We start from the raw sequence: 19,613 nt of genomic DNA, 5'->3' as shown, positions 1-19,613 counted from the left end.
ATCTCCTGTATATAATGATATATGTACAGCTGGTATAACCTGGGGATCTCCTGTATATAATGATATATGTACAGCCGGTATAACCTGGGGATCTCCAGTATATAATGATATACCGGTATGTACAGCCGGTATAACCTGGGGATCTCCTGTATATAATGATATATGTACAGCTGGTATAACCTGGGGGTCTCCTGTATATAATGATATAGGTACAGCTGGTATAACCTGGGGATCTCCTGTATATAATGATATATGTACAGCCGGTATAACCTGGGGATCTCCTGTATATAATGATTAATGTACAGCCGGTATAACCTGGGTATAGAATACAATAATAACTACGTTGACAATTATTATCTTTTAATAATTAAATATAAATATCTCTTATAACTGTACAAATAAAAAAAGCACAATTGTAGTTGCATTTTAGACGCTTATGAAAAAGTAACAGGGGGCGGGGATAGAAATACGATATTCACATCGGGAGGATATTAGAACCTGTAAATCTCTCTGTACACAGTAATGACAAAAATTAAGGCAGGAAAATGAAATGCAAAAAAGCTCTGAGGGGGTGAATACGGCTCCAGGTAAGTGCAATGTGGAGAACTCTGCCCCCGGTGTCATAGATTTCATCTTTATATATATATTTACACCATAAAATCCAATAATTCCGATAATTCCGATAGTCCAGCACTGAGTTATTTTTTATCCCTTTCGATAAAATTCCATCGATCATTAATATCCGATGATGGACGTCTCATATAGACTACATACAATAAATTAATACTTCTATCCGTAAGCCTTTAATCCCAAAAATTTCTTCAATTTTTGTTTTTTCCTTATATTTTTCATTTACTCTTTGGAATCTTAAGATCTCCTTTTACATAGGAACCTCCTATACAGTCTGCCGTGGCGTGGAAGTGGTTAATAAATAATGAGCAGCCCACTATAATGAACTATAATAAAGGGTGGGGTGGAATAAAATACCCCAATGACGCGTTCTGAAATTTCCCTAAAATTACCGTAAAAATGTGCCCACCTTCTCAATCACACAGTGCTCGAGAAAGCGACGTCTAATAAGGTCTATATACAGGATATCCTTAACCTATATATTTACATCTTAAGATATTTATACTGTACAGGTATCAAAAAAATTGACCCACAAAAAAAAAATTGTTTCAAAAACACCTGCAGTACATATAAGAGCCACAGGGTGGCACTGTTTCTCCTTAACAATTTAAAGGCATTCAGTTTCGGGTAGCCCCAAGGGGGCCTCTAATCTATATCGACCTCATACGTGCTGATCCATGCTGGATTTTCCTGATCACGAAGCTCCTTAATACTATATATTATACTAACTACAGAGAACGCAGCGCTTATTACAGTCCCAGATGGTTCTCGGTTCTGCCATTTTGTAGAAAAAGCTGTGCTAGAACCAAGGGGGAGAACATAGAGGAGAAGGGGGGGCTTCAAATGCGTCGTAGCAAACAAGGCCTTATCCCAGAACTGGAGGTTGTGGTGCTTGGTGGTCTTCATCCTCCTTCATAACGCTTGTAGCAAAGGGAAACACTACCCTGAAGAAAGTTCTTCCTCTGGTTCTGTCTGGGCCTGTAGAGTTGAGGACCTCTTGTCCATGTTCATACAGTCAATAAAAAAGAGGGATGAAGCCAACCAAAGTTGGGTCCTTCTTCTCAATGTCCTCTATAGCAGCTGCGGGGGACTTGCTCCGACTCATCTAAAACTGACCCTAAAGTCCACTCCCAGAGGGCCGTCCGAGCTTTTACTCACACTCCCAGAAGGCTTTTAGTGCAGGTTTTCGAAATGTTCAAGAGGAAGACATAAGGCGGCCATTTTGCACCTATCGAGAACAAGATGGTCGATATCAGACTTTTCTCTCTCCCAAGTCTAAGTCCTACTTGAGATTTGATAACTGTGCTGGCTTGTTTGATAAGAAACAAAAAAAAATTCCACCACTCATACATGAGTTTGCATCCGCTGTTGTGCTGGGCGTCCGTAGTCGGAGCCGTGTGTGGATAGTGAGGCGTAGGAAAGGCGCGACAGTGTTGGACCCGATTCTAGAGTCTCGAAACGATCTGGTCGGACGTAACTACAAAAGGCTCTTGCGTAAGGTTGCGGTTGAGTACCAGGACCCGGCGGTAAACTAGTAGGACCTTGCGGTATGTGGATACGTTCACTTCCGTGGCGTGGAGTTGTGGCGTACCGATGGGCATAGTCATAAAGTTTAGGTGCTCCTGGTAAGGAGGGGGTCGGACACAATGGAGTGAGGGCAGACGATGCGGAGTACAAAGGACGTGGAGGTGAAGAAAACTCTGGATAGGCAACTGTTGTCGGACGGGAGTCTTCATGAGCTCGAACCTTGTAGTAACCATTGGTTGGATCCTGTTAGGAGGAAACAAGACCAGGTCAGTGAACGGTTGGGAGTTGGATGGACCTTGCTCCTCTGGATAATGTTGGATGGAATAGGAGTGGACAACCTACCTGAGAGTCATCGGGGATATCGCTGTGTTCAGTCTGTGACGTTCCACGGGATTCTGTATCGGTGTGCTACAGAGAAGGACCATACAAATGTAAGTTAATAAGAAATACATTCCCTAAAAACGCACAAAATTGTAAGTCTTCTCAAATCTTCTCCCTTTTTGTCTACATAACACTTACCAAAGGCTCCTTTAGATCCTCCTCAGAATCGCTTGGGTGTCGGTCGCTGTGGTCACTTCCAGAACCTTCTACTGCTAGAATCTGGGTGTCCTTCACAGCTACAGAGGAAGAAAAGTCGGATTTTATTGAAAGCAACTTGCAAAAGAATTTTTAAAAAACATTCTAAACGTAGCCCAAGATGCATGATCACTCCGAGAAGACTTGTATTCATAGACAAGTATCTCATAAAGCAGCAGCCATAAAGATTTGTGTAGGTTGTTAGTAGCAGCAGGACTGTGTGTGTCCTCACAGTTCTGTACTCTTAGCTATGTGAAGTGATCAACAGTCCTACTCCTCTGTTCTGGGTAACAATTATAGCAGTCTTCTGGGTCGTTATAACATCTATCACTTTAAAGGGGCCAGAAAACATCATGTGCACAGAGCTAAGAGTGATGACATTCCTCCAGCTACAATCCTGGAATATAAATCCATTTTTCACAGTCCTGCTTCTACTAACAACACACACAAAAGTATGAATTTACAGATCTCCAGGGACAATACCTAACACTGGCTGCAGGGAGTGCAGAACATAGCAGTGTAAGGTCCAATTCACACCAACGTCGTGGGTATGAATACGCTCCCATAGACGGTTGTGGAACCATACTGCACCGTACATGGGGAATAGATAGAGCATGCTCTATCTTTCCTCTTGTGTACGGATGTGCGAGCATAGGTTAGTGTGAATGCAGCCTAAGGATTAGGATTTGCCCCACAATAAACTCAAGATATGGCATGATCTCACATCTCTCCTACACTTGACAGATACACTTGAAGGAACATATAAGAGAACAATGAAACTGAGAAGGTCCCTTGGGGTATGTTCAGAGCAGATGTGTAGACTCTCAATGGTTTCTTACCTTTTCGGGGTCGTCTGCAGCACAGAACGCAGATGGTCACCAATACGAAGAGGCAGAGGGTCCCGAGACCCAGTGCGATCATCAATAGCATGAGTGGCAGGGCAGCTACAAGAAAATGACGAGTGGTCAAACACGGTTCTGAGGAACATTCCTGGAGATGAACGTGGTGTCCCCTTTAACCCATTGATTTAGTGGTAACGGAAACGACTCACCTTGTTGTCTCAGCGAGATGATCACAGAGTCCTCCCCATATTGATTTATGGCTGTGCAATTGTACGGCATTGTATAATCTGAAGGCTCGGTTCCATCGATGATCAGAAACGAGACGGCTCCACTATTGGTCACACGCGTCTCCACTGAAAAACGTCCCAAGGTGCCCTCATCCAGGCTGTGCTTATCCCAGGACCAGATCTACAGGAGACATTGATGAGAGGAGTCAAGTGAGTGCTGGAAAGAACCCGATATATGGATTAAAGGCAGTGGCGGTCCATCTTCTGACATGCTAGAGAGAGATGTTAGCAGTGCATGCCGCTGGGGGGAGGTGAGCTGGGATTTCCATCGATTTCCCAGGTGGAAGGAGCATTGCCATTGTCTTTAAAAATCAATGGTAATTTTGAAGAAGCTCTTCGTTAAGACTGCAGATTATGTACATTGATGGCCGCCGGTAAATGAGTTTTGGCCCGGTAGCTTCTTAAAGGGAAACTGTAAGCAGTTCTCACTATATGGTTCATTAACACAATTGTGTATGTTGTTAGTAGCAACAGGACTGTGAAATATGGATTTATATTGCTAGATTATAGCTTCTCCAAGTGCTCTGGGGATGTGTCCTTACACTGCTGTGCTCTGTACTCTCTGCTCGGTTCAGTGCAGAGAGCCAAGAGTACAGTAGTGTGAGGACACATTACAATCCTGGACTATTAATCCATTTTACACAGTCCTGCTGCTACTAATAACACATACAAAGGTATCATTGCACAGATCTCCAGGGTCAAACCTGGTGATGGATTCCCTTTAATTGTGGGAACTGGTGGAGCTTCCATATTATGAATCCCCCCCTTTAAATGACTTTATACTTACAATTTTATCAGGGAAAGGTGTCGTCTCCACCACACACTCCAGTCGAGCTTTCCCTCCTAGAATACTCTCATAGTTCATTTCACTAGTAATAATGGGGGGTCCTAAAAAGACGGAAAAGAAGACGTCAGCCTGAATCTTTACATCCATCTCCTACAAAGTCAAACCTAAAGACCTGACTGAAGACAAGAACCATCCCCTCCATTGCCCTCACCTCTCACAGTCAGCGTCACTTCCTTCTCCATGGTCCCTATGCGCGGCACAATGGCTTTGCACACGTAGGTTCCTGCATCTTCCCGGGTTACCTTACTCAGAGACAAAGTATTGCCATTGCTCAAGACCTAAAAGATAGAAAAAGAAAAATCTTGAGACATAAGTTCACAAACTTGACACCTGGTGTTAGCAATAAAGGATGTAATGACAAAGTGAAATTACCTCTGTGGATCCCTTCTTGTTCCAGAACTGGGTCGGGGTGGGATTTCCAGTCCAACCACAGAAGAAGGAAGCATCTCCGCCAACATCCACCATCATGGGGCGAGGCTCGGTTAGAAGACGTGGACCAACTGCAGAGAAAGGAGATCATTGATGAGATCACAAAGGTCCTCCACTTACAATAATGCTGAGAAGACTTAGGCAGCAGCACAATGCCAGTCTGGCCCTGAACAGCTAAGCCATGTCTGTTGATATGGAGACCCAAGGACAAGTTCTACTTACACAAGACATTGACTGCGGTGCTCACGTTGCTGCTTCCCACGCTGTTAGATACTTCACATGAGACCGGAGCTGTAAAAAATGTGTGGTCCACGGTCACGTGGTAGCGATCACCAGAGACAGATAGGGGTACACCTCCCTTTGCCCACCTGTCAGGATAAATACGCAAAGTTATTGTTGTTTTCCAACAATAGAGAACAACAGAATGAATTTATAGGCCTTAGAGATTCTCCAATGGATCTGGACCATAATTGAAGGTGTATAGTGGCACCAATGATAAAGGTAATTCTTCCCACTAAGAAGAAATACATGCTCGACAAGCTGTCCCTGATAACAATGGAAAATAAACTCACCTATAATTTGTCACCTCTGGGTTGGACACCGCGCTGCACAAGAAGGTGACAGAGCCTCCTTCAGAGACAGTCGGAGGATCTACAGCAAGTGTCACTTTTGGGGGATCTGTAGGGAAAATAAGACAATTAATGGTTTTTGGGGGACATAGAAGCAGTGGGGACACTAGTATAAAACCAATGAGAGCGCCAGGTTTCGTGATTGGAACTTACACTGCACGCTAAGCGTCACCGATCTCTCCCGACCCTCGGGTAGTGCAGAGTTCCTGACCCAACATGTGTAGGTGGCACCATCGTCGGCAAAACTTGGGGTAATCAGGAGACTGCTGACAGCGTCCTCGCTCTTGCCATCTGATAGAACCTGCTATACATTGGAGATTAATATAGAATCAGTCCGGTTGGCCCTATGACATCATGTACGGGTGTCGTAGTCGAAAGTCTTACCTTGTTATAAATCGCCCCGTCCTGTACTTTGCCGTCCCGGTACCAAGTGATGTCAGCAGCGGGTTTAGCAGCAGGGGCGAGGCAGGTCAAGTTGTAAGGGGTGTCGAGAAGGACGTTGAATATTGGGGCCCCTCGGATCAACGGTTCTCCTGGAGGAACTGTGCAGGAAACAATGGAAGTCAGAAATCTATCGGTATAGATATTTACCAATCACACACCAAAAACTGCGTCAGGCTACAAAGCCATGTGAAAGGTGCGCTCACATGATCGCCCGCATCCTCCACCTAGCCGCAGTGAATAACTTAGCATTTCAAGTCTCGTTTGTTCTGCTCGATGGTCGCGTTGGCGCTGCACAACATACGCCTGGCTTCAGATAAGCTGCTATGCGCTATGCTTGGATAGTAAATAACAGAAGCGGCGGCTGCTAATGAATTTTTAATACACACCAAATTAAAATAAAAGAAAAAACCTGGATTTTTTCCAAGAGAAATATTCCGTGATTCTGTAAAATCCCAAACAATTGCTCCCCCTGCTGGCCAGATAACACAACACATGCAGTGTTTGGCCAATTTTTTTTTACAATTTTCTAAATTTGCAGATATTCTTAAACCCTGTACTTACCCAATACGGTCAGATGGGCCCGCTGCGACCGCAGTGCAGCCTGCGTTGCTTGGCACTCGTAGATGGCGTCGTCCCCCAGCTCAACTTCCTCTATGTGTAGATTGTGTTCCCCTGATGCATGGTCTCCAATAATGGAATAACGGGACCACCCTGTTAAGAGAAAAAAACTAAATTATTTAGGATTTTGTATTAAGAAGAATCCTAAACATACACAAAAGTTACAAGCAGATTCTCATACCTGGAAGGTCTCGTTCTGCACCCAACGCCAAACCGTCCATCGTCCACTGGACCACCCCTCTATAGCCGATCACCACACATGGTAGAGTCACCGATTTTCCGGCTACGACCACCACATCAGAAGGCTGCTGTGCAAAATGAGCCCCGAAAGCTGCAGAGGAAACAGAAATCAGACGATTGAGTTTCATAGCTGGGGGGCACATGAGGACAGAGGTCGATAGTCTGCCTCCATTCCCCATCCTCTCTGGCTGCCATATGGTAAATATATGTTTTTTTTTAAGTGCTGACCAGCTTATAGGTATCGTGTTGTGGTACGCCAGGGCCAGCTGTTGGGACTGTCACTCGCTAGTAATGGACATTAATCTTATGGCAGCGAAGCTGCTGCGGCAATGACAGTTGTCAGGGGGAAGGTGAAACCGACACAAGGGAGAAGGTATCGCTTACCCAAAATGTACAAAATAAAATCATTAAAAAAAAAAAAAGCAAAGGGATACTTTTACATAATACTGGCCAGTAGGGGCGCCCCTCTTTTACCCTGAGCTGCCTTTTTGTATTAGGAAGTAGAACTATAAAGTAACATCAGCACGACTGTGATAAATAGATTTATGTTCCATGAATGTAGCTCCTCCAAGCGTGACCTCACACTGCTGTGCCCGTAGTTCTGATTATCAACCTGCTGACAAGTCACTCTCCCTAAAAGCTGTAGTAGGCTTCTGCTTCAATACTACAGCAATCTCTCAGATCAGAGGGGAGAGGCTGCGCAGCAGGTTAGGCACTCTGGGCACAGCAGGGTGAGGACACACACAAGAGAAAATATATAATCCTGGAATACAAATCGGTACAGGTACTACAATGGACGATGCGGCGTAGTGACGTCTTCTGCATCACCGTATCTCCATTCTGTTTGCAGAATAATTGATCAAACAGACCCAGATTCTCCCTCACGCTGTCTTTTCTGGAAGAATTTTTCAATTTTCTTATTTCCCACCAGATTCAATTGCTTTAAGATGAGTTATTCTAAAGGCTTCTCCGAGTTTCATTTTTTGCTGCGGCTCCTGAAGGCGTCTGCGCTTGGCGCGTGAACGCAATGTTACATGAAGCTTGAAGCCAATGTACAGGTAGTGGAAGAGCTGAGGGCGATATCTGGTGCTCTCGCCCAGCTGAGAGAGACACGATAACGCTCAGCGACTGTTCATAGGAGATTGAGAATCTCATATCAGAGACAGGAGAATGTTCAGCCGCGGGGATACCTGGACGATAATGTAGGGAGGATGAAGCGCAGCGGGGTACATTGATGAAATTTTAGGAGAAAAACCTGCTAATATTTTTGAGGTCTTAAACTTTTTAGAAAGGGGGCGTGACAATAGTGTTGTATCCATCCGATAAGTGTTGGCTGGAATATCCACATACTAAACACATTGGCCAGCAAAGCAGGCCAGCAAAGACCATGGAGCCTCAATGCTAATTACCTTCCAGGCCTGCAAATTATAATGTATTTTTTTTAGGCGATAGGCACCTTATGGGTCTTATAAGACTCCTGGGCCAGGGATCAATCGCAACCTCTGCACCCCCCTGTAGGATAGTATAGATCTTGATTAAAGCCAGGGCAGCAGAGGCATAACTGGTAGCCGTGGGGGCTCAATGCAAATTCAGCACCAGGTTCCCAAATAAGGAGGCATATTTTTATTCCAGTATGCACCTTATGAGTCCCATAAGGCTCCTGGGTCAGGGTTCATTCGCAATCTCTTCACCCCTTATAGGCTTGCATACATCCTGATGAAAGAAGGCCAGCAGAGACATAACTAGTAGCCGTGGGGCCCCAATTGAATCCATACCACTTCCCCTTACTACAATGTATTTTTGTAGTACTAGTCCAGGTACTCTATTGGCCTTTTATGGTTCCGGCGTAAGGATTAGGTCACATCCCCTGCGCCCCGTGTAGGCCCGTAGGATCGCCATTTTTTGTGTTGCCAATCCTCCGTGTACTTTTATGGTTACAATAGTCACTTCTGCCATGTATCAGTATAGATATAAACATGGAAAGGAGTCCGAGTTTATTTAAGCAGCATGTGTTTGTCCAGCTGTTACCACACCGTGTGCTCCCAGGTGTCATGATAGACGGAGAATTACACGGCCAGAACAAAAATCATGACAATAACATAGATATTGGAAGTTATGGGCCACAAAGTATCACCAGGCGGCCTAAGCCCTAGAAGAAGCGGCACTCCGGAGGAATCAAAACACTGAGTCCAATTTAGCTGAACAAATAGGAAACACTGGATTAGATCCAGAGTCTTTATCCAAACTGAGAGGCTGAATTATTTCCAGTATCATGGAGGCTTATTGTCCCGGGAAAAGGCGGCCGTCCAAGGAGTCCATTGGTTAAGATACTATTAGGGTGGCCATATTTTGGCATAATCAATAATAATTGAACTATGAGAGGAGATTATTCTCATAGGTCACACGATTCTCTCACTTCAGACCCCAAATTACTTCGGTACTTAGTGAATGATACGATCTATAATTGCAAAATAGTTGTATATATAAAACAAAAGAAAGTTTTTCTATTAGTAAAGAATAATCTGACTTAATTAAAAAAAAATATAAAAAACTAAAATGTAATAATGAAAAGAAATTATATAAAAGGGTATAATAAAAAATAAATGTTTAAATAGTCAATAAAAAAGAAAATCATTACAGATATTTAAATAAAATTTAGGCTCCGAGAGCAAAGTTTTTGAAACTTTATGTCTGGTATGATTAATGTGTCCCCCCTCCCGAAAATAACAAAAACTAAAGAAAAAAACAAGGCTGGCAATCTATCTATTGAAAACATCCCTTTGTATGCAGCGGTCTCTTTGTGCCAGCTTGTCTCTTTGTCTCGCTGGCCGTCTCTACAGCCCCTTCCTGTCCCCTGAGTGGCTTTAACAGATTTTTAAAAGCTGTTTTTCTAGAGTTAATCCACTTTCCACCTTTTCATGCTTTCTCTGCCTTTGTGTAAATTGACAGCATGAAACTTAGTGGGGGGGGGGAGGGGGGGTTTGGAATAAGCACCAAGGGAGGGAATAAGGAGTAAAGGGGGGCACAGAGGAGGGAAAGCAGGACCCTAATCTGCTCAGAAAAGACTCATGGGGTGATAAAATAATATAACAGGGGGAGGGGGGTATAACATCATAGATTTTGGGTAAACTTGTACATATTAATAATATCCCCAAGTTTATTGGACACAAGCAGCAAGAAAATTATGCAAATAAATTTATGTTTTTTGTTTTTTGATTTGCAAGAATTAATTGTGAGAAATGTGCCTTTGGTGAATGGAGTGAGTGAGTCTATAGATGGCAGTGCCAGGGATGACGTGCAATGCTCTGCGCTACCAGGTGCGATCACCCATCCGAAGAGTAGGTGGAAGCGGTTTTTGTACATTGGCGAATCTGCTATCAAACTGTCTGATAGCCAACGTGGCAGCGCCAGGGTTAACTTCTCACTGCGCGCTATGCCTCGCTGCATCGATGAAACCACTTTATAAGGTGCAATAATCATCCTGATATGGTTTGCATTGTACATCTGGAATAATTGCCTGCACTTAAGTCTCTCCGTGCATCCATTAAACACAGTTATCTCTCCCGGCTCTCATTAGGGACTGCTAAGAAAATCTTTTTTTTTTTTGCTGGAGACAAAGTATGAACTGTGAGTGCAAGCTCTTGGGCCTCCTTCTACCCCAACCAACCCCCCTCCCCTGCCATTCACTAACCAGCACCAGCCTGTGGGGGGTTGAGCCGTGTTAAGTGGAAGTTAATACACCATATGGTGTGTTTAAGAGACAGTTTGTCTTGTGTTTTCTGTGATCTGTTTATTGGGGCGTGAGGAATACTATTCAGTGATACGGTGCGGAGGTCACTGCCATTCTCTCTATACAGGGACGAGGGGGAGGTCCGGACAAATAAGTAGGGGGGGGGGGATCTGTGAGAGAATTGAATCAGAAACTTGTTAGCAGGACACGGCATGTCACGAAAATATCATTAACGCTCCGTAACAGCTGCTTTTTGGCCTATTAGAATATTTTTGCGCCACAGGGATGATATAAATGAGCTTTAAATGTAAGAGTTAATGTATGTTCACATGTGAAGTTTTTCGGGTGCGTCAAAAGTTCATAACAACAGAATTTTAGCTGGGGTGCATCCATCACATGGTAGTTTACGCCAAGCACTATTTTTATGTCCAGTGTGAAGGAATCTATGAATAAAATGTACTAATCGATCCTCTCACACCTATAAATGTGAACAGAGACTACATTTTGAGAACCAACGGTGACTAAAGTAAAAAAAATGACCAGAGGCACTAGCGAATTGTAGTTACAAAAGGCCTTGTTTGAAATTTGTAATTTGCTAATAAAGTTTATTCATATACATACAAGTGATTGTAACAGCCAATCATATTCTGCCTCCTATTTTTTCATTGCTGGTTTCAAAATGAAAGACATGATTTGATTGGTGACTACAGGAAAATCCTCTCCTTTATGTCTACATGTCTCTATACATGAACCTCAGTGTCAGGGTCTCTAACACAAACAGATGGGACCTCCCTTATCACTAGTACTCTTGAGTAAAAAGTGTGCTTGTTGCCCCCTTACGGTCTACAGGAACCAATCAAATTCCTTCTTTCGTTTGCCATAGCAATGTAGAAAAATGATAGATAGATTCTGATTGGTTGCTATGGGCTGCAATTTGGTTGTTATGGATCATCAATAACAGAGTGTTATTTAAACAAACTTTATTAGGAAATGACTCATCTTAACAAAATAATAACCTCTCCATAATTACAACAATCAATAGCTTATTATCCAGCAGATTTATATCAGCTCCATGGCGTCTAATTACCTCACCGCTAATGATCCGCCTTTATAGGTCATTGATTATATTGACTCCAATCGGCTCATGATTACAATGTACATGAATGTTGTTGCACTATAATAACTAGCGGCGTTCATACAGTGAATATAATACACAGATATCAGAGCGCTTTATCCAAAAGTGACTTGGAAACGGTGACAATGCGAACCTTGTCAGCTCCAACATCCTCAACCCTCTTGTTTGCTGTAATTATGCATGCACAACGATGTTTGTATTCTCTGTATTAATTGTGCATGCAAAATGGCTCATATTATAGGTTTTCATTATACTGATGTTATTTAGAAAGAAGAAAACAAAAGGCTTTAGTCATTGCACCACAAGAGCTTGCAATCTATTTTGTCGCCGGCAGGTGCACATAAACGTCCGCTTCCTGGGAGGCCAATTAAACTGCCTTGTGCGCTTTTGGACCGGCCCGAGGAAACCAAATGACTTGGAGGAAACCCAAGGATACAAGTAAAGGAAGGGGGAGTAGCGGCAGCCCTTTACTCAGATGTGTTGAAGGATGTAGTTGTATTAGGCCAAATATATGAAAAGAAAGGAGCTTTGATGGATAAAGAATTACTTTGGGTGGAGGTTAAACTTGAAAGGGAACTCCACCTAGATCCAAATCCATCGTTCGCCTGTTGCTTTGTTCATGGGATCATTCATACAACAAAAATACATCTTTGCCCTTGACATTAGTAATATGGCTGAACTTACGGCTCCAAGGGGTTGTGGCTTCCATTTCCCAGCAACTTCCTATTAACTTGTTGACAATGATAACAGCAGTAGTGGGTTATGATATAGGCAGTTTGGGTGGTAGCCCGGGGACCAGGCCTTTTAGGGGGCCCATAGCCACCCTAACCACCCACCAAATTCTATACTGAGTAGGACCTTCACCCATGAAATCCTTGTACATCTGTTCCTGTTTTCAATACACATGTACACAAGAGCCATTACAGGTCCTTTGAAGGTCCTGTAATGGTCCGTAAAACTGCAGGTTGAAAGTAGAAGGGACACATTCTCCATTCTCCAAGAATCTGAATCCAGTACCAGATGTAGGAAGTGATTTAAGACTTGTAGGGGCTATAATGTTGATACAGCCCAGTCTAAATACACCCATGGGTAACAGTAATAAGGCCAATTTTGGTTCTTATTTCCCAGAAGGCCTCCAATTTATACCTGAACTACAGTAAGACATGGCATTTTATTACCAATTTACCCTTGTGAGGTAGTACCCTTGGGATGATCTCCAGAGGAGGGCAACCATGGTTTAGTCCTACACTTGCCAGGAACCCAATGGAAGCCTGCTTGATCATGGGTGCCATGGTTGGTGTCTTGATTTCAAATCCAAATAAGTGCATCATGACCATAGATTTTTGTATTTCCTCTTTAAAGGGGTTGTAATACTACTCTCACTTATCTTTGATTGCCTTTTGCACCCTCAGCGATAAGGAGAATAGAGGATTGTAAGTTGTCTGAGGTGCCATATGGAATAGACGCTTGATCTGCACTCCAAGAAATTCAACGGAGTGGCGGGACGTACCTATCCTGAAAATCCCATAGAAAGAATATGGGTCAAGTATGTGCATCTAGACTCAATGCACACGGGGCCTTTCAAGGGACAACTGGGACCATTCTCATGATTTCATGGGCCTAAGCAGTCATAACCGCATTAGGTTAGTCATACCCTTGAGACGCACAGTATACATGAATTCTGAATAGGGAGAAGGGAGTATGCCGCTGCCAGACATCTATAGCAGAAGGATCGGGCATGTCGAAACAGCCCAATCCTATAATGTTTTCTCGCATCTGACACCAAAATCTACAAAATCCTACAACGAACAAGTTAATTGAGTTCTAAGAAATTGTTCATGATTGAGAAATCATTTTGCGGGCCCCTTCCAGAACATGAAGCAATAAACGGTCATTCTCCATGTGATACCACCACATAAGATGGAGCCATATAGAGATAATGAGAAACAATAAATAATGCCTTCTCTGGTCTTAAATGTGTGCGACAAACCATATGAGTTGAATTCACACTTCTCAGAAGTCTATTGTATTTCATGCCCCCGATAAGCCCCTTCAGGGACAATTCTTCTCCCTGCAGAGTAGATGCTTCTCCTAATGAGATCCTGAAGTGGCCAAGATACAGAGAGAAGTCTCTAAGACTTCGTGAGGAACAACCCCCCCCCCCCCCCCCAGTTCTCTGCGCTCTCCTTATCTCTCCATTCAGAACTGTGATCGCCAAGGGATTAGCACTGAGCTCAATGTAGACTTGAGTGGTTACACTTAAAGGAGCTCCGGCTTTACAACCGCGAGTCAATGGGATTGTAGTCATGTCTTCCATTTTAACCATGTGAAAAACCCCTTTATTAAAAATCAGAGAAGAAGCTTCGCCAGCAAAGGGGGACAGGAGTGCAAGCCCCTGATAGGAGGCAGCTACAGGAACTGGCAGCTCGAAAGTCTTTTCTGGGAGTGAAGTCGCCCACGTAACACATTTCTTCCATCTAATCTATGCTTCCCTTAAACCTGTACAAACCTCTTCACACGTCTTATAATTAGAAGCTGCTTTTCCTGCGGCTGCATTGAGTTGCTATGTGGAAATGGCGCTTTGCCTTTGACCCGCGGTAGATTATGTATGAATCGCTCAGCTAATGAATAATTATCCCGCCTTACCTATAGGCCCATACTTCGCCCTTGACTCTCATCTGTCCAATACATCACTAGCTCAATTAATGTGCACGAGTGCAAGACCTCAGTCAAAGTCAATCATATGTTTGCACTGACAGCTCTGCGTCTTGTAGGGGTGTCCCTTGTGTAGGGCTCATCGGGGCCGAAACCTTCAAGGTGAAGCTAGTTAGCGGGCGTAACGGGAAAATGATAAATATTTCTAGGTTAACTCAATAATATGACCATAGTTTATAAATCACTGCATTATTTTACAAAAGCTGAGCTGCCTTATCCACTGGTTCTGCAGTGTCTATAGTAATAGTGCCACCTGGTGGCCAATTTTAAAAGAAAAAAACCCCCAAAAAACACTAACTAATAGTAGGTAAGTGATAGTTGGTTAGCTCATTACTATGGTGATATTATTTTAAAATACATGAGCTTCCATATTGAGTAGTTGGTCTATGGTTGGTGTAACAGCGCCCCCTGACGAACAGTTTTTCAATGAAAAACTGGTCATGATTGGTTAAATAATTTATTGATTTTAGTAGATTATGTTGATATTCTGTAAACGGTAGCTGTGAGCTGCCATATTGACTGGTTGACCAATGAACTTGTCCACCTGGTGGACATTTTTTTTTTCGTGAAAAACCCTGCGTTCTTCAGAATTGAAAGCTCAAGGACTTCTATTAATATCAATTTAATAGATTTTGGAATCCATATGTGGGTTTAGAGGCCATAACACCCAGTATCAGATGGGTTCATGGAAACCCTAAAGCCCTTGACTTGACTTTGCATGAAAGATTTTGGGATGATGGCCTGATCTGGCGAATTCTGTGCAGCGCTGCAGAATCTGTTGGTGCTATATAAAGGAATTATTAATTAGTATTATGCATGACTGGTGCCCAATTTTGGAATATTGGGCTCCTCTGTATTTGGGCATCATCATTCACAATGGGACGGTCTTCTCTAATAACATCCATTGGTTACCCACTTGTACAATCCAAATTGGAGACCTGGAAGAATCCTGCATACTCCGCAGTGTGAGAAGCCTGGGTTGTCTCCTGATAAATATGACATAATACACTCTACTGCACAGGCCGGGGAGGTTTGATAAGTGAAAAAGGTTTTATTATTGGAAGGGATAATATGTCTTCCATCATAATGTCATCACTTCTGCCAGAGCCACTGAATGAGATATGTCTGACAGTCCCGGCCCTATCAAGGACAATGTGGGGTATTGTTAGGGGCACAGGATTCCCGTGAGACCAAACTATTTCATGAGCTGATAAGACCAGGCCTGGTCCCTGTCTCACATACCTGAGTCCCACCAGACTGTGTTATCAGCACCCCCCCCCCCCACCAGGAGATGAAAGCGGCAGGTTTGGTCCAGTGTATTATCTTGTCTGCTGTCCCTGCCATGCTGACGGACAGATATTCCTGCAATGTGACCCTTTTATGCCTCTCTGCCCGATATAGATGACGTGCCAACCAGATAAAAGGTCCCAACGCAAGACACCTTTGTATGGAAGAAGAAATATAAGGGGAGGCAAGTGATAAGGAGGCAATGTGGAATATGTAACCGCTTCACTGCCACTCTTCTATAGAATTGAGCTTAAGCATAGACATTTATATCTCTATATGTACTGATAGTAGGCTGCACTACAAGTCTCAGCGTAACCTGGTTGCATGAATTTAGGGTTTAATGGCTCGTTGATATATACATTGCGTTAATGTAACTTTCACACTGGCTTGCAGCATAAAAAAATCCAATAGTTTTCTACGGGGACTTTGCTGACATCAGTGACGCCGGACATCACTTATCGCCAGACAGAAAAATGCAGCATACGGCTATAAGGTACAACCAGTACAGATATATAATCTTACAAGCAGGGTACGCTGGACATTGTAGTGCCACACAGGCCTCAGCTGGCATGGGCTTAATGCAGCATTGGAAATCAGTCTACTATATCCCCCCTGTACTAGTAATCCGTGGTAAAGCAGATGTGACATTGACATTGGGCCTGTGTAGTGTAGTGACAAGTTACCCCCCAACCTAATAAAACAGAAAAAAACTGCTCTCCCAGCTCCTTTTTTGATAACCCAACCACCGAGGTGCCTCCGATAAGTAATGGAAAGTGTAATTCCCCAGCGCCTTGGGCAAGCAGCTGTAATTACTGCAGAACAAACTTGGCAGGTAAGTATATTGCTCATTAGAATTGTATTATTAGGACACATGGCTTCTCCAGGGGGAGATGAAAGAAGAAAAAAAAAAACCCAGAATAGAACAATTATTCAGAGTGCGGTTCCCCGCATTAAACGCGTGGAATAAAGGAAACCAGAGGCTAATGCGTTTCGTGCAATTCACAGAAAAAAAAAATCTATTCCTGCAGACGGAGAAGTCACCCCCCTCGCTCTGGCCACCAGGCATTGCAGCAGTGGGCTAGCAGCAGCGTGATATCAGCAGTATCACCACAAAGACCCTCTACTATCACATCCCTGCAGCTGGAGAACAGCACTAAGTAGCGTCCGCCACCGGGAAAGCTGTGCCATCTCCCATCCAGCAGCCGGCATGATACGGATACATGGTAACTTTTGACATCCATCATATACATAGTGACAATGACATTGATACACGTGAATCCGGAAGAAGCCTAAACCTCCCCTGCAAGGCTCAGTCCAACTTATCTATGCAGTGGTGATCTTTATTGTGTGGATATCACCCACATAATACCCACAACCCTGAGATTGGTGCAGTCAGCCACATGCCTGCTCTATAGTGTAATTCCCCTTTAAATCCAGCATGCTCCAAGCACATTGACTTCCTACATCTGTAGGCACAGTACTGCGCTGCACAATATGTGGTCGCCATAGGATAGTAAGTTTAGGGGGGCACTTACTTTGATCCAGGATGGACAGGAGCAGGGGATAAAGTATCAGTGGCTTTAGCTCCATTCTCTTTGGGGGGGGTCCTGAGTTGGAGTGCTGCCGCAGAGCTGTCACTGGGGGGGATTGCGGTAGTCCTGCCTGGCTGTGTGTTGCAGACAGTCCCTGGGGCACTTTGTGCTGCTCTCTGCTTCAGTGCCTGACTTGAATGGTCCTCCTGTGCCTCTGCATCCTCTCCTCCACTCTCCAGTCTCCTGACTCCTTCTCTCTGCAGTGGATTTAGCAGGAGGCTATTCCCTCCTCTCCTCACTACCCATTGGAGAGAAAGTTCAGCCTGCTGTAAAATAAAAGCAGCCTCTCTCCTCCTCCCTGTGTGTCCCCCTCCCTCCTCCTCCTCCTCATCCTCCTCCTCTCTTTACAGCCTCACTAACTTAGCGCATCTTCCAGTTTAGCTATATATTTACTGATGTAATGCTGCTCAGCCCTGACCAGGGAGGAAAAAACTGCTGCAACTCACAGCAATGGAGCCGTGTTCACATTTGCCTTCATAATATTCATAACTGTAAATATTTTCGAGAGGGAAGAGTAAATATTTGACATTTGTCGTATTTGCAAATTTCAGTTTTTAAAAACATTAAATAAAGATATAGAATTTTTTTCAAATGAGGGAAAAGTCCAAGTCCGAGAAAAAATACATTTTTTTTGTTATATTTTCTTGACTCTCGGACATCAGATTGACAGATTCTTCTGACCACTATAGCTACAATGGTGCACGTCTACACAACTAACGTCAGATTGCAACATTGTCCATAGTGTGAATAAGCCCTTATGTCATTTCCAGATCAGAAATCTGGGGCGAAGTGGATTTGGAGGCGATTTGCAGTTGTGCATCAGGATTAACACTATTGTCTTTGAGTAGAGCTACTTTCCCCTAAAAAATGTTCACACTTACCTAAATTTTGGTGTCCATTACTTCCTGTTCTAAACCCAAGGCGCTGCCTATGCAATTTAAAGGGCTTCTTTCAGGGCCCCTGTACTAATAACAGTTGTAGTTGATAGTGGAGGGTCCCACATCTGGAACCCCCTGCCCATCTGTTGTGTCACCCTCTCACTGTAGTCTATATCAGCTGATTTGTAGGGGTCCTGGGTGTTGTATACCCCAATGATCAACTATTAATGATTGCTTCAGAACGGTAAGTTGCGGAGATTCTTGATCATGGACCCCCTTGATCAACTACTAATGTCTGCCTCAGTTGTTAACTGTAGTGTACATGAGCTGATCTGCTGGGGTCCCAGTTGTTGGATCCCCATGATCAACTACTAAAGACTGCATCTCCCTCTAACCAAAGTGTATATCAGCTGGTCTGTGGGGGTCCTATGTGTTGGACACCCACCAATAAACTGCTAATTATTGCTATAGCCTGCATTCGTAGTGTATATCAGGAGATTGGCTGGGGTACTGGGTTTTGGACCCAACGATCAACTACTAATGTCTACTTCAGCCTCTAGCTGTAGTGTACATGAGCTGATCTGCTGGGGTCCCGATTGTTGGACCCCCACGATCAACTACTAAAGACTGCATATCTCACTAACCATAGTGTATATCACCAGATCTGCAGAGGTCCTAGGTGTTGGAGACCCCACCAATCAACTACTAATTATTGCTTTAGCCTCCATTCGTAGTTTATATCAGCTGATTGGTGGGGGTCCCGGTTGTTGGATCCCCACAATCAACCACTAAAGACTGCATTTTCCTCTAACCATATTGTAAAACGGCTGATCAGCAGGGGTCCTAGTTGTTCTGATCAACTAACAAAGACTGTGTCTCCCTCTAACCATAGCATTTATGAGGTGATCTGTAGGGGTCCCAAGTGTCGGACCCCCACCAATCATCTACAAATGATTTCTTCAGCCTTTAACCATAGTGTATATGAGCTGATTGGCGGGGGTCCCTGGTGTTGGACACCCAACCAATCAACTACCAATTATTCACAGTGTATATTATCTGATTGGCGGAGAGTTTTGGGTGATAGACCCCCCTCTATCTACTACTAATGTCTATTATTAGCACCTAACCATAGTATACATCAGCTGATGTACGGGGTCCCTATTGTGAGACCCCAGCCATCTATGATTTATAACCCATCCTCTAGAAG

The 19,613-nt window shown here is 43.7% G+C and overlaps 1 protein-coding gene across 2 annotated transcripts; it reads right to left on the bottom strand.

Annotated features, from left to right (window-relative positions):
• Window positions 1-343: 343 nt before the first annotated feature.
• On the bottom strand, window positions 344-17,761 carry KIRREL2 (kirre like nephrin family adhesion molecule 2). Of its 2 annotated transcripts, none has more exons than XM_072155127.1 (15): window positions 17,472-17,761; window positions 7,011-7,160; window positions 6,773-6,922; window positions 6,152-6,309; window positions 5,921-6,071; window positions 5,711-5,816; window positions 5,361-5,506; window positions 5,082-5,209; window positions 4,861-4,987; window positions 4,650-4,750; window positions 3,785-3,983; window positions 3,573-3,677; window positions 2,677-2,774; window positions 2,500-2,565; window positions 344-2,400 (listed from the first exon to the last, which is right to left on the bottom strand). In XM_072155127.1, exons 1-15 carry the CDS (start codon window positions 17,524-17,526, stop codon window positions 1,975-1,977), a joined length of 2,166 nt encoding a protein of 721 aa, XP_072011228.1. In that variant the 5' UTR covers window positions 17,527-17,761; the 3' UTR covers window positions 344-1,974. The 2 variants fall into 2 exon arrangements, with proteins under 2 accessions (XP_072011228.1, XP_072011229.1); XM_072155128.1 differs by having other exon boundaries at window positions 5,921-6,068.
• Between the last annotated feature and the right edge of the window lie 1,852 nt (window positions 17,762-19,613).

This window comes from Engystomops pustulosus, chromosome 6, assembly GCF_040894005.1.
Source record: "Engystomops pustulosus chromosome 6, aEngPut4.maternal, whole genome shotgun sequence".
NCBI classification, from domain to species: domain Eukaryota; kingdom Metazoa; phylum Chordata; class Amphibia; order Anura; family Leptodactylidae; genus Engystomops; species Engystomops pustulosus.
The sequence above is the reverse complement of the archived record's forward strand: the minus strand, read 5'-3'. Positions and strand labels throughout refer to the sequence as shown.

Coding starts and splice junctions, on each gene's coding strand:
- KIRREL2 (XM_072155127.1), bottom strand. CDS start 17,526: ATGGAGCTAAAGCCACTGATACTTTATCCCCTGCTCCTGTCCATCCTG. Junction 5,210..5,360: donor CACCGCAGTCAATGTCTTGT/GTAAGTAGAACT, acceptor CTTTCTCTGCAG/TTGGTCCACGTCTTCTAACC. Junction 2,401..2,499: donor ATATCCCCGATGACTCTCAG/GTAGGTTGTCCA, acceptor TCCTCCTAACAG/GATCCAACCAATGGTTACTA.